Source organism: Nannospalax galili, unplaced genomic scaffold (assembly GCF_000622305.1).
Source record: "Nannospalax galili isolate Female #2095 unplaced genomic scaffold, S.galili_v1.0 scaffold619, whole genome shotgun sequence".
In the NCBI taxonomy this organism is placed as follows: Eukaryota; Metazoa; Chordata; class Mammalia; order Rodentia; family Spalacidae; genus Nannospalax; species Nannospalax galili.
This window is the reverse complement of record NW_008344186.1, coordinates 1,174,919-1,199,799: the sequence shown is the minus strand read 5'-3', so window position 1 is coordinate 1,199,799 and position 24,881 is coordinate 1,174,919. Positions and strand designations below refer to the sequence as shown.

Here is a 24,881-nt window from a genome sequence, read left to right as displayed (position 1 = left end):
AAATCAGGTTGGCCCAGAGTTGTTCCATGGGCAGCTCCATGCTGGGCAGTTTTACAGAGTTGGAACCTGGCACTAGTGTCTGGACAAGAGAAGGGTTTTCATTTTTGTCATTTTAAGTATTTTTACAGACAGAACATGATGGTAAAAGACCCAATGCAAGTAATAGAAAGAATGGAATCTTCATTTGCCTGTGAGAAGGAACCCAAGATCTCTGGATTCTCAGGCTAGCCTCAGGTGGGTCTCATGGATATGGGAACCGAGAGTGGCAGAGCAGAGAGAAGCCAGAGCCATCGGGGAGGAACGTGACATTTATTGAACTCTGATGGATACAGATGGGCTTCCTGGTAAGTCCTTGCTCTTAGCCACCATGGAAGATAACTGGGGGCCATGAGTGCCTTGCCCCCTGATATGAGACATCCAATGAAACCAGGGTCCCGTCCCACCCTCTGGCACTCTGCTTCTCAGACATTCCCCAAGTCCCTCCTTTCCTGGGGCACTTCCCTGATTTCAGCATAACAAATTAGGGTGGAAATTCAAGTCAGCAGACCAGGTAGGAGAGGAGGGTATGTGAGAACAAGGGATAGTAGGACACAAGAAATGCTGCCAAAGCATGAAACTAACTTTTAAACAGATAGTCACAGATATTGAGGAACGAATTTCTGAAACATCACATATGGGAATATGCTGAGCATTAAAGTAAAGAGTTGCATGCTAATGTGTGGAGGCTATACTAACACAGAGCGCACAGAGCCTGAGTGGACAGACACACACTATTGTCTGTTTATAAAGAAAACGCTCTATTCATATCTGCGAGGAAGGACAGGCGGTCTGTACAGTGTGCAAGCCAGTGAGGCTGCAGGCTGGAGCCATCAGATGTGTGGAGCAGAGGATCCTGGGTAGGTTAGAGCGCACCCATGCCGGTGACCTCAGATGTCAGCCTGGAACAGACAAAAGGCACAGGGGATGCATCACAGACTTCTTGTAAAGTGGGTTGGAGCTGTCACACTAGGGTGAGAGGCACCTCATCACTTGCTGCACATGTCGATTTTAGAGGACGAACTCTCCTAGATTGCCATTCAGCACCTATGAGCTAGAGGACACACTTAGCACACTGGGCTGAGGCCTGTCAGATCAGATCTGTGGGGTCTTCTTTCCCTAAGGACTTGGTCACAGGAGGAGCTGTGACACAGATGGGAACCCTGGCCAGTTTCAAAAGGGCTGCTGACACTGTACTCAGAACAGGTGAGACAGAAACTGGCATTTCCCCGAGCCCTACCCCCAGATTCACTCTAATTCTGCTAACACTCCAGGTCCTGCTCTTATCCTGAAAAGGCCTGCCCGACCCTTGCCTGGCCTCTGCCCTGCTGAGGTAGGTGGGCTTAAGGTCAGAAATGGGCACAGCCTGAATGCTAAATGGGAGGAGGTAATGGGAAAATGGAGAGCTGGGGAGTTCAATGCTCTTGTCCAGTCCTGTATACATTTCAAGCCTGGAGCTTGGGTTGGTCACCAGGATGGGGAGCAACAGGCCCATGCAGGGGAACATCCACTTGTTGGCACTGTCAGTCTCCCCCACCTGCAGGCTCAGCTCTCTAGGAGTTTACCCCAGGGTAGGGGAAGGTGTGTTCCTTAGGATGCCCATGCCATGCTCATGTCTACATGATGGAGGGTGGAAGGGGTGCTTGTGGAGCTGAACAATGGTACGACCCTGCCACGAGGGCTGCTCTGTCTTGTCGTTGTCCCGCACTGTTCTGTGAAGATGAAGAATGAGGATCTGGTCCAGGCTGTCTCCTGAAGGGGCCAGATCTAGGGCTTCTTTTTGGCTATGGCGTCACTGCTACCCTGCCAGGCCCCTCAATGCAGCTTCTGGGCTCCTTGTGGGTGAGTGGAGTGGCTCTTGTCTGTGTGGTTGTTGTCTCTATCACGGCTCTCTCTACATGCTACCAGAAAGGAGGGCATGCTTGGGTTTTTACTGCCTTAGCTGGGATGCGGGGCTCAGGCCATGGCTAGCAAGGGCCCCATGAAGGCCCCAATGTCCTGAGAGACACTCACCTAGCATTGATGAGATACTGGGCAAGGCTGATATTGGCTGGGGTCCCCGTGATGGTGATCTGACGCTCTGACGACCCTTCGGTGGCATTGGCAATTTTGATCTGAGCTCCAGACATCTGTCGAATTTCATTGATTTTGGTCCCTTGGCGTCCAATTATGCAGCCTATAAGCTAGAGGAAGTGATGGAGGAATCTCTTAGAGAAGAGCCCAGGAGCGCCTCCTTAGGGTGCCTGACAGAGTCCTGTGGGGACAACTAAGGGTATAGGCTCCTACAGTGCCCATGAACTTAGTGGCCTTCCTGTGCAGGGTGGAAAGAGAAGTTCAGAATATGTGAGTGAGAGAAGCTGCCTTCTAAGAAGCAGCACCCTTCTCTAGAAAGACTTCTAGGAGGACAGCACAGGCTGGGAAAACCAGTGCTCACACACTGTATAGCAGGCATGGCAAACAGGTGTACAACTCTTACAAGACCTAGCCTCCTGTGTCTTAAGTCCATTTCAGCTTAAAAGAAAGCTTGGGTCAGAGCACTTGCACTGTGGGTGTGAAACAAGATTCAGGTTAGCAGCCTTTAAGGAGACTCCCTACCTGGTGAAAACCCAGAGGCTGTGGGAGCCCATGCATTGTACAAACCATGGCACAAGGAGGGGAAAGGGGAATGTACAACACAGAACGCTTCCATCTACAAAGCAGAGGGGGAGGTGACCGTGACACTCTTACCCAGAAAGACAGTCTGTCAAGTTGGCCCAACCTCAGAAATGTTCTAGGAGCTGAAAGGTTACACAGTGATGCTACCATTCCACCTGGGTTGAGTTCCATGTAACCTTCTAATGACCAGGGGAACCTGAGCCTGTCAGATAGCAGAACAGATGCCTGGGGTTGGTGGCAGTGCCTCTGTATGGCCCAGCTGCAGCAGGATGGACTGGGGAAGCAGGGAAGACAATGTCTCCTGGCAGCTCAGAGGCACCAGTTGGAGGGGCTTGTAGTGTCCCTGGCCTGCTTGCTCTGTTGCCCAACTGTCTGCTCTCTTTACTCAAGCCTGGGATCCCCCTGAATTCCCAAATATGTCTTTACTATGGTTGGCTCACATGGAGGGAAGAGGCAGGTCTGGGGTTTCTTGTCTGGCTGGTGCAAGGAGAGGAAAGTAAAGGTTCTTCAAAATCCAAACTAGTAGGTGAGAGAGATACATCAGTGGGTGGGTAAAGTGCCTGCCACACAAGCATGAGGACCTGAGTTCAAGCCCTGGCACACATGTAAAAATGTGGGTGTGGTGGCATGCACTTATCACCCTAGCACTGAAGGAGCAGGGACAGGTAGATTCCTGGGTAGGGCTTGATGCCCAGCTAGGCTCGGAGAGCCACATGTCCCAGTGAGAAGACTGTCTCCGAAAACAAGGTAGATGGCTCCCGACACCTGGGCTTGGCCTCTGGACTCCTATGCATGTGTGGGGTGCAGGTGGGGACTAGCTTTAGGACAGACTGGGACTGGATAAGACCTGGACAGCGGGCAGTCCCTTCATGTTCCATAGACTTTCTCCGTTGCTACCTTAGCAAGGTCTCTCAAAGACATGGCCTTTCCTTCTCTCCCCATCAGGGGGGTGGTCTAGCAACTCAGAGATTGTCCCCTACCTCTCCTCCAGGCCCCTACTCAGTCTAGAAAGACCAAGTGTGCTGAGAGATGCTCTTGAGACCACAGCTGTGTTGTTCCTGGGGCAGGAACAGACTAGGGCACTAAAGTAAGGAATCCAGACAAACTGTGACATCCAACCAACTTCAGGTCCCAGAGAATGCCAAACCTCCAGTGTGGGTGACTTTACTGCAGAATCTTTCTGGGTTACCCTATTCTCCAAGCCCCTAAGTCAGAGTGCCGCTGTCATCACAACACAGACTCCTAGCCCAGCCCTGGCACTGACTTCTGATTCACCCTGATGTCCTCAGTGCCCCTTAACTGTATGCCACCTTGGGGATGTAAAACTGTACTTTCATGGACAGTGTATTAGCTTAAAGTGGGAAAGGGAGGAGGAAAGAGATCCAACAGTGTGGCCTGGGCCATGAGGGCATCATGGGCAGTGAGAGACAGATGATTTTCTGTGTGAAGACAGGAGGTACAGAGGGCATACTCACATCATTGGGAATGGTGAGCTCGTGAGTGCTGGCTGGGGGGCTGGCATCCAGACCTGGGCATACCGAGGAGACATGGTTAGACTGGAGGGAAAGCTGCTCATTATCACACATAGACCCGGCCCACATTTCCTTGAGTTGGCCGAGGTAAGGGTCAGCACAGGCCAGGGGCCCAGGCTGTGGTACCTCCCAGGCCCAGGTATAATCCAACCTCCTGAGCCCCAACTTCTTTCAAAAGGAAAAGGAATTCCCCCACAGGAACATTTCCCTTGTTCCTTCTGGGTGCAACATGATTTCACCCCTGCTATGCTTGTTTAACTCTTGTGACAGCTTATACTCCTGTATAACTCTGGGTTAAGAGAGGGCAGCTATCATGTCTCAGGTCTCTGCAAGGCAGCAGGAGCACAGGCCATACTGGTCACAGTGGCATTCAGCAGTCATTCTCCCTCTGTCCAGGGAGAATTTGGTGCTGAGCGCCACGCTGCTCTACCTTGGGACCTCATGTAGTTCTGTTGCAGGTGGCTAGAAATGACAAAGCACACACTGTTCATTCTGCTGCTGCCCTAACTCTGTCCAAAGGCCACCACACATGGTTAAGCCCAGCTTTTCATCTTTGCAAATCTTAGCTTATGTCATCAGATAATAGGTAGCTTCTGAGTCCCAGTGCTAATTCTCTCCTGCCTCAGAAGTAGTGACAATACAGTCAGAGAACCACTGCAGTAGACGCTTCCACAGCTGTCCTCTGGGGCACTACATCCTCTGAATACTGCAGCCCCATTTCAATGAGAGGCAGCTCAAACCTGCAAGTCTAAAGCTGATCTCTGAAGCTGATCTCTGATTCTGCCTCCTGGATCCAACAAAGGTCCTGACATGGGGGCTGCTGCTGTGTCCAGACTCCAGGCTCTAGCCTTTCGGGATGGCCAGCCCCACCCATGTTCCTTCAGAATGTCCCACAACCCATGCCTGCTCTCTACTCTGTGCTCTTACTGGTCCCACCTTTCCTCCAACCACTGAGTCCCATATCCACATAGTCCCTAAGCCTAGAATCCCCCAAACAATTTCAGTGAGCCCCTACTTCTTATGGTGCCCCTCACTCTCCAAGCTTCTGTTCTAGCCTGGCCTCCCTCCCATCCCCAGGTCCCTGGGTGGATGACCTGCTCACAATCTTTCACATAGTGACACCTGCCAAGGTGTGACCCCGAGGGCAGATAGCCAACACAGTCGGGTCTAGGTAGAAGTGCTAAGCGAACCAATTTACCCCCAATTCTGCTGTTTCTTTTGCATACTTAAATCTGGAGTTTCTGTTCTTTATCTTCTTTTAATAATAATCTTCTTAAATACCAGTGATTTAGCTATTTAGTCATTATACACATTCCATAAATAGGGGCATATAAAATGTCATTTTGAAGGCTTTCTTAGTACTATTTGCATCCTGGACAGAAGGTCCTAGGGCAGCATAGCACATCTGTTGAATGTGGCATTTGACTGAGGCAGGAAAGAGAATACTTTTTCAGAGGCACCAAAATTAAGGGGCTAGCTAAGGACATGCCTGTTTAAAGCCTGTATTCAGGACAAGCCTCCGTAGCCAGGGCCATCACCATGCAGCTGATGGCCTATGCTAGGAGTAAAGCCTGGCCTGTGGTAGGAGCCTCCATACTTGGCTGTCTCATCACACACCTCATCCACTGCTGCTATGTTACCATGGGGGGTCCATGTTTTCATGAACATGTGCTCCTGAGGCAGGTCTCTCAGGCCTTGGTTGGGACAGAGTTGTCAGAAGGCAGCCAGGAGGCTGTAGTGTCAGCTGTGTGCACACACAATGGCCCATAAGGTCCATTGCCCTGAAGTGTCCTGGGAACAGGCATTTAAATGAAAGCCAGAAGAAAGCACAAAAATATTCATGTTCTAAGAGTTTGCTCCTGTGTCCAGAAAGATACATCTTTAACAAGCACATGCCACCCCTTGGTGCCACCCCTTGGTCCCTAGTCATTTTCACTGTGCATTCCCACATACTGCATAGCCAGAGAATTAGTGACAGAACAGACAGACCCTCCTCACATAGATGCACACTGCCTTAGGCCACCTGTGTGCTCAAGGGGTAACTGTATGCTGCATCTGCTCGGACCCACCATCCACCAACAGTTCAATGGACCCATCACTGGCTCTTGGGTGTTCCTTGAGGTGGCTCATCCATAGTCTGTGCCATGGGAAACTGCTGGCAGACATGGGCACCAGACACTCAGCTGTCCTGAGTGTGGGTGCCCCCTTCCTCTGCACATGGCCCCCCTGGCCTGCTCCCCAGCACTGTGGTCTGTGTTACCTGACGATTGGCCCATCAGATTTTGAGCTTCTTCGGAGGAGTGTAAAGGCAGCTTTTCTCCTGGAGAGCAAAGAAGAGAGAGGTTTACTGTTTTGCCCTCAAGGAGAGAAGCAAGTTCCCTTCAACTAGGGAAGCTCAAAATATGATTGGTGCATGCACGGCCGATGTGCATGGCCGGTGTGTTCTCACCGGCCATGGCCATCGGGCGGCTCTTCCTCTGTGAGAGGCACACCTGCTGTAGACGTCTGGCCAGGCTGTGGCCAGCCGCTCTGACTGCTTCACCATAGGCCTGGGTGGGAGCTAGTTCCTGTCACTGCTATCCCAGGCAGGGCTGTGCCAACCAGGACTGGGGCCACTCCTGTTGTCAGAGTGATTGCTTCGGGCAAAGGATGCGCTCCAGGGTTAGCCAAGAAGTCTTTGTGGGAAAGACCACCTGGGGATGGACTGTGGGTTTCATAGAGCACTGCTATGCACATACAGACCTTCAAAGGGCAAGAACATGGATGCCAAGAACAGTAAACTAGCCCACAAAGGGAGACGGAGAGACCCGCCCTGCCTCACTGCGTGCAAGCCCACTGTGTTACCACCACAGATTCAGCACTCAGTGTTGACAGCACCTGTGCTACTCACTGCACTGAATGGAGTTCAGAAAGAGAGTCCCCAGGTGAAAAGAGGTCAGAAAAGGGCAGCTGGGTACGTACCGGGGAAAGCGGGGTTGGTCTGTCCGAGGGGAGGAAAGGGGGTTTGCTGCATGGCCAACTGGTGGAGCTTGGTCAACTGCTGGGGTAGGAGGGACATGAGAGCTAAGAAGGTTATTGTTATCGAGTATAAGTCACACCAAGTTAAAAATGGCAGTAACAGAACTTTGCACAGAGAGGTTCAGAGGGGCCATGCGGACACATGGCAGACGCTGCAGCAGGACACAAGGACTTGGCCTGGGTGGAACCAATGGGCCTGGTTGTCAGCAGCCAAGGGCCTGAATCAGCTATGCCTGTCCCTCACCAGGCTGGTTGGGGGAGGGAAGGTAGGTAGGGGCCAGTGGCCCTGGGAGCTCTGAAAGACATGGAGCAGGGCCAGCTGGGCTCCTAAGACTGACATATCTGAGCTAGCACCTCTAAGGTCCAGAGAGGCAGGTCTTCAAACTTGCCCTGGATCTAGCCTCATGCTAGGCCTCACTCACCTGGCCTATAAAGCCACCTCCAGGGAACTTCCTGACTTACGCAGGGTGACAGGGCATGAGTGAATGAATGATACCAAGGGACCCAAGGACAAGGCTTTTAGAAGGCAGCTCTGCCAGTGCCCACTTCAGTCCCCCAGGCTGTACTAGCCACAAGGCTTCTCAAGGTGGGGCTTTGGGCATATGGTTCCTTTATGCATTTTATCTGAGCCTCATTCCTCAGAACAATGTACTATCAGAGGAGAAAGGTAAATGTGACCAGGCCTGGTCACACTGAGCAAAGGGGCAGGGTGGAATGTTGTGAACCATACTACCCTTCTGAGAGTCTAGGGCACTGAAGCAGAGGGAACAGGCTTCCTCAGGCCTGGCTTCCTGAGGGACAGATGCAGATGAGGGCATCCTGCAACAGGGAACCACCAGACAGTGCACACACACAATGTCACCCCTTCTTTCTCAAATGGGTTCTAACAAGGCTGTGCCATCAACTCGGGCTCTGGAGTCTTGCTGTCTTTATGGTCAGGCTGCATAGCTAGCCAACCTGAAGAGAGGATAGCTGTGAGACGCTGCAGCAGATGCCAGTATGACTGGTGAGTAGAGCACTCTGGAAGTGAAACCATCGTCTCCAAGAGCTGGCTGCTTAATATCTGTCCTCACACAGAGAATGTGGGTTCTGAGACATAGGAAGCTGTGTTAGGAACAAGCAGCTTGCCCAGGTGCCTTTCAGCAGATCTTTCCTGTACTGTTTCCAGAGCTAAGATTAATGCCCTGTGAAGATTAGGGGCTGCCTATGCCCTGGCCCTTCCTGACAGTCTTTGAGCTGGTACTGGCCTGCAGGAGAGCCTCTGGGGTGCTTGCCAGCTGGTTGGCCCTTTCCTGCTTCCATAGGCTGGGCCTGTGGCTTCTGGTGACACCTCTTGGACAGAACTTTTACAGATGAGCCCAAGACTATAGGGTATTAATGGCTGCAGAAAGCCATCTTCCTTGGCTCAGTATTGGGACACTAGCACTTTCCCATGTTTGACTCCCCAGAAAGATGGGCACATCCCAATTGCAAAACCACCCCTCCTCCAGGCTGCTGGCTTCTTGGCTAGGCCTGCACAGGCAAGACTGGCTGCATCCTAAACTTGACCAGGGCATTCAGAACAGGTCAGGTTAGGGGATGTATGACTTGGGCTCAGCTTTGGTTTTAGGATCCCCTGAAGAAGTGATATGTGGCAGCTCACAGCTAGTGAGCTAACAGTATCCCTACTTTCTGCTGTCACAAAGCACCAGCTGCTAGCCCTGGGCAGATGAACCCTGGTTCCCACATGGCTCACATCTGCACCTGTGCTGTGACTCTGCATTAACAGATACACTGCCATGGCCAAAGGCAAAGGACCTTTGTAGTCTCAAGGCTACATCTTAGGGACAACACTGTATCTCCAGGTGGGATGTGATGCTCCACAGGGGAGGGAAGGAGAGGCCAAAGATCCTTCTAGCTCCACCTTAGGACCCGGTGAAGGTAGTGTTTCTGACACAGGCATATCACAGAAGGGCACCCCAGAGGGTGCACCTCTACCTGGATCTGCAAAGGGAGCCTTGGAAGAGGTGCTGGGTGTGATGTGTGTGGGTGTCTACAGGCCTGAAGAGTTCTGGAAGCTGTACCCCACTCATGTCCACTGTCCCTATGCTACTGTGCCCATTGACTATGATGCTGCACTGAGGACAGAGCCCTCTTTATTTTTCTGAGTATGGAGCTATGCATAAGTCAGGATGGCAGGGGAATGGGATATGGATCAGGGCATGTGGGCTAGAGGGCAAGGGAACTAGCCTGATGGATCCAATGTTGACCTGCTGTGTGGTGATACCTTCATCTGGGAAAAAGGAGTCTAAGTGGTAGTAGCTTGTGGGATGCTGCCTACATGTTATCCGGGGGTGACGCTCTAAGTTTCTAGGAGTTCCTAAGCTCCAGCTGTCCATATGTTCTATGGTCTTACTTCCTGCTGGTCTCACAAGTGAGGCTCATCCACCCAGGTGGGCTTCAGAATTCACTGACTAGCAGGCAAACCGTGGAACCTATGAAGTTGGGATCCACTTATACCAGACTCTGACGTTCAGAAGCTTGGTACTTCTTTTAACTCTAATCTCTCCCTATCTCAATACATTTTCTGCCTTTTATGGAAAAATGGCCACACTAGCAAATAAATATATAGTGATGTCACAGGTACAGGACTAGGCCAGTACATGATGGTGCTGGATGAGTAGATGGGGAGATGGAAGTTGGCCAGTATTCTTTTTGGCGTGGCCATGCTCACATCAGGCCACCTTACCTCTTTGGAACTCAATTTCCACTTTTTAAAGAATTAAGTGCTGAAAGGTATTCCAATATTTGATTAAATTCTGCCACTTAAAAATAATTTCTTGGTAAGTGAGCCAGTAAGTAGTGTTCATCTGTGGTTTCTGCTTGAGTTCCTGCCTTGACTTCCCTTAATGATGGGTTGTGACCTGGAAGTATGAACCAAATCCCCAAGTTGCTCTTAGCTGGACTGTTTTATGACAGAAACAGAAAGCATACTAGAACAGAATTTGGTACCAGGAAAAGTACAGTGTTGCCATGATGGACTTGACCATGTTGTTTTGGGGAGGACTGTGGAAGTGTTTGGAACTTTGAGCTGAAAAGTTATTGAGGTTGAGTGCTTAGAGCTCAGTTCTGTGAGCACAGAATAAGAACGTCAAGAACAATGCAGACAGCCTGGCTTGTGGAGTTGATATTCTGGATTAAGAATCAGTGGTTGCTGGTCAGTTGGGCTGAAGAATCAGCTGTAATTAACACGAGACTACCACGGCTGAAGTGGAACTTTTTGTACTTTACTGGAACAACAGATGCTGGTTAGCTGGGAAAGAAGAATCACTTGTAATTAATAAGAGATCAGCATTGTGGATCTTCTGTTGAATATTTTCTTGGGGTCAGCAAACAGAAGTTGTGTCCAAGGGGGCCAAGGCTAGCAGCATCTCAAGCAGGTAGTTGAACTTCGTAATATGTAACAGTTGCCCGCCTGGTACTGGTTTTGAAGGTATGAGAGATGCAAGATTGAGGAGGTCATGGAGAGCAGCTGAGACCCAGCACCACGTGGCAGGGTCAGAGTTTCTGAACAGAGGGGAGAGGCCTCTGGTGAAGGTAGAACCTCAGTTGCAGTGGAGATCCTGGCACACTGGAGATGCTAGGATCCAGGGACAGCTACCAAGGACAGCAGCCGGGGAAGAGGAGCCAGGCTGAGCCTGTGAAACAAGCAGTGTGCTGTGGATGGCAGAGTGAAGAGGTGGGGCTGCTCAAGCCCTTTGGAGCCCAGAAGATCGTGAACCTCAGATGCTGGACACTGAACACAAGATTTGGATTTTCACGGGTAGAGTTTGGTTTTGTTTTGAGCTGACTGTTTCTATGCTGCAGCCTTTCCCTTTTGGAAAAAGATGTAACTTTTTTTATTTTTTTATTTTTAGGAGCCCACAATTAAGAGACTTTTAAAGTGTTGAAAATTTTAAGAACTGTGGGACTTTTAAAAGTTGTACTGTATTTTATATTATTTTGTTTTTGATCTAGGGTCTCCCTGTAGCCCCAGTTGACTTGGAATTCGCTATGCTATGCAAACCAGGCTGGTCTTGATTTCACAGAGATGTGCCTGCTTCTGCCTCCTGACTGCTGGGATGAAAGGCGTGTGTAACTATGCCTGACTTTTATTATGATATTAACGTAAGACCTCGGGGACAAACAAGGAAAAGTTATGGTTTAAGAGTAGTGTTTATGTGTCAACTCAACAAGGGTGGATTGTGCTGGTTTCTTTTTATTGTCAACTTGACACCCTAGAGTTACTTAGAAAAGTGGGACCTTCCATGAAGAAATTTCACAGATCAAATTGGCTTGTGGCTATGTCTGTAAGCGATTACCTTGCTTGATGACTGATGTGGGGCCCACCCCACTGTGGGTGGGCACCATCCCTGAGCAGGTAAGTCTGGGCTAGCTAAGAAAGCCTGCTGAGCACGAGCCAGTGAGCAAGCCAGTAAGCAGCGTTCCCCCATGGCTTCTGTATTAGTTTCTGCTCTGACTTCCCTGAATGATGGAGTATGACTTGGAAGTATAAGCCAAATAAATATTTTTCTCAAAAAAGTAAAAATAAAGACCAGTTTTGGCTCCAGTGCCCCCAAATCATCAGAAGGGAGGGGATACAGGATGGAGCAAGGGAGGGGGGAAAGGCAGCAGGCAGGGGGAAAGGCAAAACATCATACTGCAGAAACACCTACGACTTTCCAGTCAGGGCTGCTTCAGAATATAAAACACAGACAAGGGTTCTTAAGTTTGCAGCTCAGTGAGTTGTCAGGCAACCATGGCTCATGGGGCATATACACCACTAATCTATACTTCATCGCACATGGGAAAATGCTTATAGCATCTTTTGCCCAATTTTCAAACAGGGTTGGTTGCTGCTGATTCACAGACTCTCTGCGCAGACTTCCCCAATGCTCCTCTTGTGAGCAGAATTCGATGCAGTCATTAAGCTCGCCAACACTCCCCTTTTTGGTCTGTTTGTGTTTTCTTTATGAATTCTTTACCTGACCAGAGAACAGGACATTCTCCCATATTTCCTTGTAAACCTGCCACTTTCTCCCTCTTGTAGTATCTTCTTTGTGTGCATGTACGTGTTTATGTGCGTGTGCGTGTGTGTTTGAGATAGGGTCTCCCTGTAGCCCCAGCTGGCCTGGATTTCTCTATGTAGACCAGGCTGGCCTTGAACTCACAGAGTTGCCTGCCTTTGTCCCCAGAGTGCTGGGACTAAAGGTGTGTGCCACAGCACCCAGCATTTGTAGCATTCTTGAGACAGGAGAACGTCATCATAAGGAATCACTGTCCCCTTGGATGGCCCACTGTTGGGCAGCAGTTGTAGATGGCCCCTTCACTTTTGGGGTGTGTAGTGAAAGCCTGTTATGGCAGATCTCCTTACCCTAGTGGCCCAGACCCTGCACTGTCTAGAGATCAGTTTGGTTGGGCTCCGTCAGGTTCTCTTCAAACCCAAACTGCTCTGTGTTACTGTAACCTTACAGCAACCTTTTCATCTGTGAAGGCAAATCCCTTCTATCATTCTCCTCATGGACACCTGAATGTTTTTAAGTCTATAGCCTTCTGTATAAAATTCAGAACATATTAATTTCCTCAGAAAGTCTTTGTAACTGCACTCATACACTAACCTAGAAAGAACTGACACCCATGAAATGCTTAGTGCTTCTATCCATGGATATGAGTATATCTCCTTATTTAGTCTGATCTTTTGGTGGTCTTTAAATTTCAGTAAAAACCAGTTTTTAAAAAACATTTTATTATTTTTATGAGTGTTTTGCCTTCATGTATGTAAGTGCACCATGTGCATGCAATGCCAGCAGAGGCCAGAAGAAGGTGTAAGATTCCCTAGAACTGGAGTTATGAATAGTTGTTCGCTGTCATATGGGTGCTGGGAATTGAACCTGGGTCCTCTGGAAGAACAAATGTTCTGCTAAGTCACCTCTCAAGCCCTAAAAAAGAGTTTTTTTTTCCTTTTTTTTTTTTTTCTTAAAAGTCACCTTTTCATTACTGATTCCAAACTAACTTCTTTGTTTTAAGAATATGGATTGCATGATTCCAAGTGTTGTTTTAAGAAGATGGATTGCATGGTTCCAAGTGTTTTAAGAACATGGATTGCATGGTTCCAAGTGTTTTAAGAACATGGATTGCATGGTTCCAAGTGTTTTAAGAACATGGATTGCATGGTTCCAAGTGTTTTAAGAACATGGATTGCATGGTTCCAAGTGTTTTAAGAACATGGATTGCATGGTTCCAAGTGTTTTAAGAACATGGATTGCATGGTTCCAAGTGTTTTAAGAACATGGATTGCATGGTTCCAAGTGTTTTAAGAACATGGATTGCATGGTTCCAAGTGTTTTAAGAACATGGATTGCATGGTTCCAAGTGTTTTAAGAACATGGATTGCATGATTCCAAGTGTTGGGTTTTTCTTTTTTTGTCTTTTTGAGACAGGGTCTCCCTGTAGCCCCAGCTGTCCTGGAACTCACTATGTAGACCAGGCTGGCCTTGAACTCACAGAGATCTGCCTGCCTCTGCCTCTCAAGTGCTGGGATTAAAGATGTGTGCCACCAAGCCAGCTCCAAGTGTTGTTTTAAGAACATGGACTGCATGGTTCCAAGTGTTGTTTTAAGAACATGGATTGCATGATTCCGAGTGTTGAAAGACACTGAGATCTGCTTCATGGTCTGACATATGATCAAGTTTTATAAGCATTTCTAGGAATTCTGTAGCGGTGTTAGACTTACTATTCAATAGGACAATTATATTAGGACCACTGAAGTATTCTATGGATGCTTCCCTGCCTACCTGGCCTATCACCTACTGAAAGGACAGTATGTTAGGACTCCACTGTATTTCAGTCAAACTCTCCATCAGGCTTCTTTTGGTTACTAGCGTATCTTTCCACTTTGGGGTCCCTGTGCTTCAGGTTGCTCTTGAAAGAAAAAAGAGACATTTTCCCCATTTTCCCAGTTTACTTATGTTTGTTTAGCTCTAAAAACTATGGTCTGGCAGCCTTTGTGTTTTAACTGGAAATTTCCATTCTTTACTTTGCTTTAATTCACATCTCTTGGTACTTTTTAATTGCGCAGCTTTTCTAGGTTTCCCCTCACTCTTTTGGATTGCTTTCCCTCATCCATTTCCTTTCTGTACTACTGCTGACGTTATACAGCTCCTGTTGTTAGTGGTCACTATAAGAGCTTAACCTGATGTGGGCATTTAAGTCTTAAATCCTCTATCTTTCCCTCTAGCGGAATGGTATAGTGACCCCTTCACTCATATCCTAATCTTACGTATGCTTGTGTACCCCTAGTACCAGGGATTAAACCTGGGCCTTTTGCATGATAGGCAAGCACTCAACCACTAAACTACATCCCCACCATGTGTTTTATATATATATTTTTAAATATTTATTATATTTTATGTGTACAAGTGTTATGCCTACATGTAGGCAAGTGCACCTGTGTCGTGCAATGCCCTCGGAGGACAGAAGAGGCTGTCGGATCTCTTGGAACTGGAGTTACGGACAGTTGTTAGCTGCCATGTGGGTGCTGGGATTCGAACCCAGGTCTTCAGCAAGAACAGTGTTCTTAATTGCTGAGCCATCTCTCCAGCCCATATGTGTTATATTTTTTATCCACTTAGTTGTTATGTTATTAATATCAATTATGCAGCACTGATAGTGATTTTGTAGATCTGTGTTTATTTTCCCAAATGGCTACCATTTTCTCTGCTTGCCATTCCCTCTGAAATCCCAGTCTTCTGAGAAGCTTTCCCTTTTTTGAAAGGCATGCACTAGAAGGTTGTTTATGGTCCTGTTGTTTGTCTACAAATGGCTACAGTGAAGTCTTTTAAAGATCCTCTTGACTCAGACTTTTAGAATGACATAATTTCTGTTTCCATGTCACTGTCTTTGGCTGCCGGTTTCTGCTGAGAAGGCAACTGTATTTCTCACTGCTGCTCCTTTGCTATGTCCTCACTCTTTCTGATTGTTTATGGGGTTTGACTTTGGTCTTTGATGTTATGTAGTTTTATTGTGGCATTTTTAAAATTTACTTATTTTTTATGTGTGAGTGTTTTACCTGCATGTATGTAAGTACACCTGTGTCGTGCAATGCCTGAAGACGCTAGGAGAGGGTGTCAGATCTCCTGGAACTGGAGTTGTGGATAGCCATTAACAACTATGGGGGTGCTGGGAATCTTCTGAAAGAGCAGCCAGTGCTCTTAACTGCTGAGCCATCACTCTAGCACCTACTGTGGTATTTCTAAGATGGAGTTCTTTTTGTTTATCCTATTTGGAACTTGTGGGATAGTTAACTGTGAGGACTGGTTTTTCTCACTAATTTTGGAAGCTTCTCAGGGCTCACCTCTTGTTCTCTATTTTAGTGTCTTCTGGCCCCCAATGGGCCTCACATGCTCTGAATCAGTCCTCTTTACAGTGCTTCTAAGATTTTCTCATTCAAACAAGTCACACCAAGGGCTTGTGAATGCAGTCTGCTCTGGTGAAGGGGTAGTGGAGGGTATACCAGAGCTAAGCCGGGAACTGGCTCAGCCGGGGAGGGTCCCTAAAAGGAAAGAGGGAAGGAAGGTAAAGGCTGAACTCCAGACCACAGAGGGCTACCTGGGCCTCTTGTTCTGTGAGGCACAGTGTAGTTGCTCTGCTTTATGGCAGGTGGAACCAAAAAACCATGTTCAGCAATCTTGTTCCAGAATGAGAACTGACTCTCAGAACCAGGAGGCTTAGTGCCCGCTGACAGCCATGGGCTGCTATTGGCTCTTTCTTTTCTCACCATTAGTGAAGGGTACCCTTACCTACTTTTCTTCAGGATTCTAGAAGCAGATGCTTAACAAGTAGGAGGGGAAGCACCCCAGGTAGTTGTGTAACAGTCTGTAGCGCTTGAGATCACCAATGATCATGATGACACTCTTTCTCAGAGGGGCTTCTTATTTCAAATGACAGAATGAAGGACATTTCCAATGTAGCAGGCCCCACACTCTTTCATGCCTTTACAATTTAAAGATGTACTAAGAACAAGTCCCAGAGTGTTCAGAATAGCCGCAGCACACTAGAATGCTAACTCTCCCACTCACTCCCATTGACCCTTGTCAAGGGGATCTCTTCCATGGTATGAGGCCAATGGCCTGGGGTCCATCTCACAGGCTAGTGCAAGATGCATGTGAGAGCACAAGGTACAGGTGAGAGCACAGAGGCATATTGTCTGTCAGTACCATCATGCTGATATTTTCATGTTTGCTTACTTTAGTACCCCTTCTAAATAAAGGGGATAGTAAGTACGGGAGTGGCTTGGAAGACGGAGATTCATATACACAAGGGTAGCTTTGAGGTTCAATATAGACAGTTCTGACCTACAAAGGCTCTTGTGCATCCATAGAAACTGTACTTGGGGGTGGGGTGGAGAGATGGCTCAGCAGTTAAGAGCACTGACTGCTCTTGCAGAAGACCCAGGTTTGATTCCCGGCATCCACATGGCGGCTACGAACCATCCTTAACTCCAGTTCCAGGGGAATCCGAAGCCCTCTTCTGACCTCTGAGGCATTGCGTGACATGAGTACACTCACATATATGCAGGAAACACACTCATACACATAAAATAAAAATAATAAATTTTTTTTTAAAAAAGAAACTGTACTTGGAATTTTATGGGCCAGCAACTTATGATTCATGTTCTCTCATGCTAAGTAGCAGCACTGAGCTGCAGCTCCCAACAGCTCTGTAATCCTGAGAGTAAGCACCTGATATTGGGGTGCAGTGGTGCCTGACTTGGATGTTCGGTATGTTAGTGTATTAAGTACATTTTTAACTTAGGATGTTTTCAACTTTTTTTTTTTTTGAGAAGGGTCTTCCTTTAGCCCCAGCTGTCCTGGAACTTACTATGTAGACCAGGCTGGCCTCAATCTCACAGAAAACCACCTCCCTCTGTCCCTGGAGTGCTGGGGTTAAAGGCATGTGCCACCACATTTGGTGTTTTCAACTTCTAATGGCTTTATCAGGATGTGGTTCAATATAAACTGAGACCATCTGTGATTTCCTCCAGAGGAAAGTACTACTTTCTTGGTGTGATTGCACTGATGCAAGCAAAGTGACAGAAACACAGACGAAAGGAGCTAAGCAGTGCACGCGGCTGCTCACTTGTCCATCCAGGCTCTGAGTGATTTGCTTCTGAATCCTAAGACATGGCACAATTTTCTTTTCTCATTTCTGAAACCCTACCAGACTGATGCTGATGGGATTCAAAGGTGACTAGATACTTTCCAAGGCTGCAAAGCAGAGAACTGGATGCAAAGGAGCATGGGTACCTTCCAAGGATGCTGATCAGCCATTCCACAGAACTGGACAGGACTGTAATAGGCATGACCCCCAAGTAATTTCTTCTGCTTAGCAGTGTGTCTGGCCTCTTCACAGTACCTGAGCTCTTCAGATGATATAAATCTAACGTGTCATGTAAGAACTAAAGGAAACAGGGTTGGCAAGTGGGTGATTTTAAACAGGAGCCAACTTAAAACTGCTTAAAATTGGGTCTGGAAAATGTACATGTTCTTGTTTAAGATAAAGAAGCCATCTCTGGATAGTCTATGTGTCTATTATATGTGCCTGCATATTCAGGTGAGTGAGTAAGTAGCTAAATGATAATTGCCACATGGTTGAGATGAGCTATATTCAGCTACACTACAAAGCAGCTAACATTTCCTATAAGTATATTTGCCTTCTAAGAACTTGATGCTGTAAAGACTCCCACCAAGTACTAGGTGCAGATAAAAAGCATCCTGGCCTTCACTGCTCATGTCACTAAACAGTCACTTTCTTTTTGCTTTATGTGGATTATCTGAAGTCTTCAATTCTGTTCCCACTCTTTGTTCACAAATCTCATCGTCTTGTTATAGAAAATTCAATAACTTCCACAGAAAAAGCCTTTTTATGATAAATAGCCAAAGTACTAGTTTATCCTTGTTGCTCTACCAAAACACCTTAGGTATAATGGGCAATTATTATAATTTTTTTGGTCTTTTTGAGACAGGGTCTCCCTGTAGACCAGGCTAGCCTTGAACTCACAGAGATCTGCCTGCCTATGCCTCCTAAATGCTGGGATTAAAGGCGTGCACCACCACGCCTGGCTGTAATGGGTAACTTTAACATGATGAATTGGCTGCTCCCAGGTATACAGGTTGGAAGTCCAAGATCAAGATGCCAGAAGACTTTGTGTTTGGGAAGGACCCAGCTCTGTTTCGAAGATGGCATCTCAAATGTTATGTCCTCACATGGTGGAAAGATAAAGGGAGAGGCAGTGCCCTGAAGTCTGCTTTAAAAGTGTGCTAACTCCACCCGTGAGGCAGAGCCCAGAACAACTAGTTAGCTCACAGAAGCCTTGCCTCCTAATAGTACCGCTTCTGTGATTAGGTTTCAACATATGAATCTCAGAGGGACACATACATCCAAACCACAGCATCAAGTACTTCAAACCTTATCATACACAGGAGGCAATAGTAACAGCTAGTTGGATATTAGTTTGAATTAATCTGAAATGTCCTATAAACTACCCATTTAGAGACCCTGAGAAGAACTGTATAAGAAAGAGGTAAACAACACAATGACACAGAAATCAACCAGAAAAATAAATCTTTCTCTTGCACACACGCCTCACCAGTCTGAAAACTCGATGGTGGCCACTACTAAAGGGCACAGCAAACTTACAAGGCACCCTACAATTAGTCCTTGAATATCTGATTTTGCTGAGTTAAAGACAGATAAGCCTTAACCTAGTCCACCCATGGCCTTTTACCAAAGGTACCTAGATGCTGTCCTTTCGGTTCTGGAGCTTCACCAAATTCCACCAGTCTAGCTTTTGAGTTCTGTGTGTGCATTTTTTTCATGTGTGGAACTGCCTTGCCCCGGCATCACAGGAAGTTATGTCCTGGCTCCGCTTGGTCCCCTTCACTCAATTTTACCACCTACCAACAATGGCCATCCCTGCCTGAAATGAGTACACAGGCTCTATTTCCATGTAGCACTGGCAGCTGAGCAGAGCCCCAATGGTGCATTCTGGTAAGGATGTAAGTGCCAGGTGGGTGCCTGGTGGCTCACAGGCTCAGCCTCTCAGGCAGCCAGAGGCAGATGTGTCTACAGTGGTGACCTGAGAGTGAGATACTGTGAACTCACACATAGCACTACTAACTAGGATCTACAACCAGGAACCACCCAGCATGGCCTTGTAGGTGTGACCATGCTCAGGCAGGGCTTTTCTCACCTGTTTCTCTAATGTTTGTGTGTTGCTTTATTTAAAAAACCAATAGCATGTATTTTCTATACAAGGATTTCTCTGTAACGACAGTGAAGTGAATCCCTATTTCAGACAACTAGTTATTCAATGTTAGTTAATTCTCAAGCCCCTCTTTTGGCCCTGCCTGCAAATCACATACAACTTTCTTGTCCCATTCAAAAGTCAAGGTTTGCAGAGGACTAGCTGGCACCACTCACTCCCCTGTCAGTGCTGGAGTGCCGCAGGGCCCTGAGCAGTGCACAGATAGCAGAGCTCTAGGGACAGCTGCTGAACCCAGCAAATGTTCAAACCAGGTTATGAAGCGGTATCTCGGGCTGGAAATATAGCTATGCAATAGAGCAGTTGCCTAGTATATACTTGAGACACTAGGTTAAGTCTTAACACCACAGGACCAGCCACCTTTCTCCTTTTCCTTCTGCTTTCTCCTCTCACTCCCATTTTCCCAGCATCTCCGGGAACAGACCCACCTGCTTATATCTCTGAAGTCCCTCAAGAAGGCCCTTCTCCTGTGGCTGCTGCCCATTATCTCTAAGTCCCTACAGGCTCAGAGCCACCATCACTCCAAATGTCATTGCTTGTCTTCTCTTTTGCACTCAGGTCTCCACCTGAGGAGTGGCTGGATCAGAGTCAAGAGGTAGACTAGAACTCCTCCTCTGTCCCCCACAGGTTGTCTCAGGAGGTCTTTATCATCCATCATAGATCACACATTCAGACTGTCATGCCACACCAGGAGATGTCTGAACAGACCCAGATCATAGAACAGGTAACAGGTCCAGCTGGAGTAGCCCAGGAAGGAGCCCAGGAGTCCACTGCTTCAAGTAGCATCTCACTAACTCTGGAAGGAAAATGAGGGCCTTTTGGGCTCTCAGTACTTAGGCCTTGTACATGGGTAGAATCCATGCTTCAATTTGGGCTCCTGAAGGGGCAAGTTTGGCTTCTCCAGATATATTTAATGCCCTTTGTAGGACATCTCACAAGACCAGTTCTGACAATGTGACATGACTTATTAATTGCACATAAAGGGCCTTGCCCACCCTGGTCACAGGTAGCAAGCCTCATTTGGTCAGCCCAGTATGCAATATTCATATTGTGTGTGTGTGAGGCATGGCAGAGCCATCTATAGTCACAGATAAGGCTAAGGCCCATGTGTGTGTAGGGGGGAAGCCCTGGACTGGAGCAGTGGAAACAATTTGACATCAGGCCAAGTCCTCAACACAAGCAAGAATTAGTGCTGAGAGGTTAAAAAATTATTCAAGGTCATATGTATACAACACAGGTAAGAGACATTGAGAAAATGGATTAGTATTATTGTGTAATAATATTAGTAGCAATTAACAGCAACATGCAGGAAGGTACACAATAAACAGGATAGAAGAGGAGAGACAGAGTGAAAACTCACATCTGGGTGAGGGATGGCGTACTGTCCCTGGATCGTGTAGGCCTGGAGAGAGAGTGAAAGAGAGAGATCTTCAGCTCAGGATGTGACAGGACTTCAGCTTGTCACCCATTGGCAACTGACCCTTTCATGACAAAAACCTTCTGGGAAGAGCTCTCCTCCTCAATGTACACCTCCGCCTGCCCCCATTTACTTAGGATGGGGAGGGAGGGCACCTGAGTTACAATCAGTGAGCCCTGGGGAGCTGCACCCCCTGAGCTATGGTTAGCTGCTGGGCAGGTAATGGTCCATCAGTGTTCCTAACCCTGATTCCCTCAACTTTCTTTAAAACTATAAACCTATAAAGATGATTCAGATTGACTGAGATGTTTAGTATGAAATATACAAAAATTCAATAAAAACAAACTTAAAAAAATATAAACCGACAGATGACCCATTTGGCCCTCCAGCAATAGGCCTACTGATTATCAGTCAGCAGAGTAAATTCTGGCAAAGATATTCAAGCAAAAACAAATGCTTTAAAAACTGACAAAAACAAAAAGCAGTATTAACAAATGGGTCTAAATCAGTCATGAGACTGATCCAATTTGTCTTTCTTACCAAATCTTAAGTGGGGGCCCCCAAAATGGGGGCCCCCTCCCTGAGGGCCAGTGTGGGATCCCCAAGGCTCATTTGGTTTCATTATTTGCCTCACTTCAAATCTGTGGACTGGGCCAACCAGAATAACCATCCACCCTATAGGCTCCCCCTGAAATCCCAAAGACAGCAGAGCCAAAAGGTCCCTTCAGCTATGATGTCTTCTGGCAACTCAAGACGACAAACAAATAACACGGTCAAGGGAGAGCAAGACCACAGACAGCTGTCTGTATTTAGAGGGGTGCTATACTATCCTGATGGAAGCTTCTAGCACCTGGCTGAACTAGACCTGTGATGCCCACTTGTGTGACCACCCTTGAGGTCTCTGGGCATGAGAGAGTCACCTCAGGGGTCATCATGTGTCACTTATATGGACCCTGGCCATCCCAGTTATTTGAATTTGCTAAGAATTTTCTTTATAAACAAACTCAGCTCAAAGTCAAGTGGCCACCTAAGAGGGACCCGGCCACAGCCCAGCCTTGAAACAGATTCAGTCCTAGCAAAGTGAGGCCTAATCTAGGATGACCTGGTTGTGCTGAAAGAAGAAAAATATTATCAGATACAGCAGTGTCTTGGGGAAAGAGATGGGCCTACTGCCCTGTGAGGAATGGGGCTTTGAGACATAGTGTCAGGTTTTTAAAAACTGTTGCCAGAAATGATCTCCCAGATGTCACCCAAGAGAGTGTCACCTAAGGGAGAGACATGCTATCATCCTGACAGTGGGACCCCTTGAGTCTGTTGCCCTCCCAGCCCCACATGTCTGGGCTGAGCCACAGAGCTTGTTCTGGGTCTGTGGTCTAACATCTTTTTTACTCATTTCGTATGGGTATTACATTCCCTAGCAAGCTCTGCCTAGGGATTTGTCAGCTTGGCCAGGTGTGTGGCAAAGGCTGCAGGGTCAGCTGTTCAGTACTCTGGGCATCTTCACCTGTCCTACCAGAGGTGTCAGATACCTACGCCTCTTCTTGGTGTTTATTCTCTGTCATGCATCCTACTCTTAGGCACAATCAGGCTGAATTCTGGAGGAGACCTACCTTAGTGCTAATTCACACCTTTACTCCTGAGTTTGTATTTTGGCTTCTTTTCTAGGTTATGTTCTTGCAGAGTGACCCCTATGTGATTCTGTCCCCTATGTATAGCCAAGGCAACCAAGGTCAGACCAGTCTCTCCCAAGGGCATGATGACAGGCCTTATAAAAGCTAACACTGTCAGGGGACAAACACTAATGCATAGTGGCCTTCACTGCTGTGACTAGGGTAGGTGGTACTACCGATGATTTTACAGGTAGGTGGGGCCAAGAGTCCCTGGCCATGGTCTTTCTTATGGTGGCTCTGCCCTTAGAACTGGGGCTGAGATTCCATGCAGTGTGGTTTTATAGATTCCCTTTCATTTGTATAGAGGCACTTTCTGACGAGAATTCCACATTTCACTATATGATGCCATCATGGATTTGTTTAAACAGAGGTCTAGTCCACACTGGTTACCTATCTGCCAATTAGCCACGAATATGGGGAGAGCAACTGGATGAGCTTAACAGCATGACTGTGTAACCATCTCCCTGAAATCATCAGGGTCCAAAGGACTGCCCTGAGCTCCAGTGGCTGTGAGACTGGCAAGATCTTGTTGAATAATGGGATGAGTTACAGGTTGGCACTATATCAAGGCATAGGACTCCCTGACAACAGTGGGGCAGACCTGGGCCAGGAGACAGGATGACAGGATTTAGTCATACACGTCATCAAGAGTCAACATAAACATATAAGGAATTCAGACAACGTAATGGCAAGAAAAAAAACCAACTTTATAGAAACAAACCTGAAAATACGTTTTCAATACATGAAAATTGCCAGCAGAAGAGAGGAGAGAGAGAGAGAGAGAGAGAGAGAGAGAGAGAGAGAGAAATGGGGGGAGTAAGAAGGGAGATGGGGCCATAGGTCTGACTCACATAAGCTATAAAACGTTGCTGTTCCCAGAAAGATCTGATAAAACCTTTTTACGCTGTGGAAATTCTGGCCTACTCTGATGGCTGGGTCACCTATGGGGGAGTCACTGACTTAACTCTCCCTTGAACAAAGACACACATCGCAGCCGACACAGAGCTCTTCTTGGCAAACCCCTGGCCATCTATGTTCAAGTCATCTGTGTGGACAGGTCATGGGGACCTGAGGCAGTCATGTGTACTGAGGTGAGCATGCAAGGAAGCTAGGAGGGCCCTCTTCTACCTGTCTTCCCTATCAGGCCAGTAGTGGTCAAAGACACAAGCTCCTCCCCACTCTGCCTTCTAGTCTGCTCTGGGGAACAGAGGGTTGGCCACTAAAATCCACAAGGACAGGGTTTGTGCACACTCTGCTTGTGAGGATGCCTGTTAGGTAGGCAAGAGATGGTAGGAAAGGAGCCCAGGGGAAGGAGGAACAAGGGCTTGTCTGAGGCTACTCATCTCACATGGGGGTGCTGGTTCTTTCTTTTCAAGTTCTGCTCCCTGAGTGCATGTTAAGTAAGGTCTGGGATATGTTTCAGGAAAAAATGGGACGCGTTGTTCCCACAGCCCTTGTGGCTTGCAACAGAAGCCATAGTCATCCAGAATGTTTCTGCCCATTTACTACCTAAGCTGCTCAGCAGTATCCACACATGAGGTTTGGCAGGTGTTGCTGGGCAGCACCTAGGTGTGCAATCTTTCCTGTCTCAGTCAGGGACTTCATTTCAGAGACAAGGGATGCTCCCCAATGTGCTCCAGCCGTGCCTACCCAGGCCCTCCACCCACTGCCTGGTGTGGGCCGGAAGAGCTCTGTGTCCAGCACGGGGTGGGAGACGTGCATGTGAGAAGGCAAGAAAACCTGAGTGCACTAACGGGCAGCGGCGGGTGCTGCAGTAAAAGGCTGAGGTTGGCAGTGGAGGCCGCGAGCGGGTCGGCTCTTACCTGACCACCTGCAAAAATGACAGGGGTGGAGGCGGGCTTTGGGCGGTAGGGAATGGTGGCACCTTTCGGTGGGGACTAGGAAAAGGGACAGGAGAGGGAGAGAGAGATTAGAACAGCTTTGCTGCTAGCCTCCAGCTGCCTTCCCAAGCCCACCCCTCTGTGGAACCCCCAACCTCCCAGATGTGACCAGCATGGGTTCCGCAGTCCACAGTGAGGGGAGGAGCTGTCCAGTGGCACCAGGAGGATACGAGCCTGCCCTCCACAGGCTGAGGCAGTTGGCATTCAGTCCTTCTCCTTGGGATGGATATTCCTTCTCCCAAGCCTGCACTGTTTGCTATCCATCCTCAACCTGGCCCATGGTCAGCCAGGCAGAAGCAGGACTCCATTTAG

General features: G+C 47.8%; 1 protein-coding gene across 19 annotated transcripts in view; it reads right to left on the bottom strand.

Moving 5' to 3' along the window:
• Positions 1 to 288: 288 nt before the first annotated feature.
• The window catches only part of Pcbp3 (poly(rC) binding protein 3), a 322,999-nt gene continuing 298,406 nt past the window's right edge, over positions 289 to 24,881 (bottom strand). For 8 of the 19 annotated variants that reach the window (XM_008840452.2, XM_029567084.1, XM_029567086.1 and 5 more), the window contains 7 exons: positions 24,423 to 24,566; positions 20,942 to 20,983; positions 7,185 to 7,263; positions 6,484 to 6,543; positions 4,167 to 4,219; positions 2,050 to 2,219; positions 291 to 938 (listed from right to left, as the gene is read on the bottom strand). In XM_008840452.2, coding sequence (XP_008838674.1) covers positions 902 to 938; positions 2,050 to 2,219; positions 4,167 to 4,219; positions 6,484 to 6,543; positions 7,185 to 7,263; positions 20,942 to 20,983; positions 24,423 to 24,566 — 585 coding nt within the window. In that variant the 3' untranslated portion in view covers positions 291 to 901. Of the gene's footprint in view, positions 939 to 2,049; positions 2,220 to 4,166; positions 4,220 to 6,483; positions 6,544 to 7,184; positions 7,264 to 20,941; positions 20,984 to 24,422; positions 24,567 to 24,881 lie in introns of all 19 variants that reach the window. The other 11 variants (XM_029567088.1, XM_008840450.2, XM_017799974.2 and 8 more) reach the window with 10 other exon arrangements.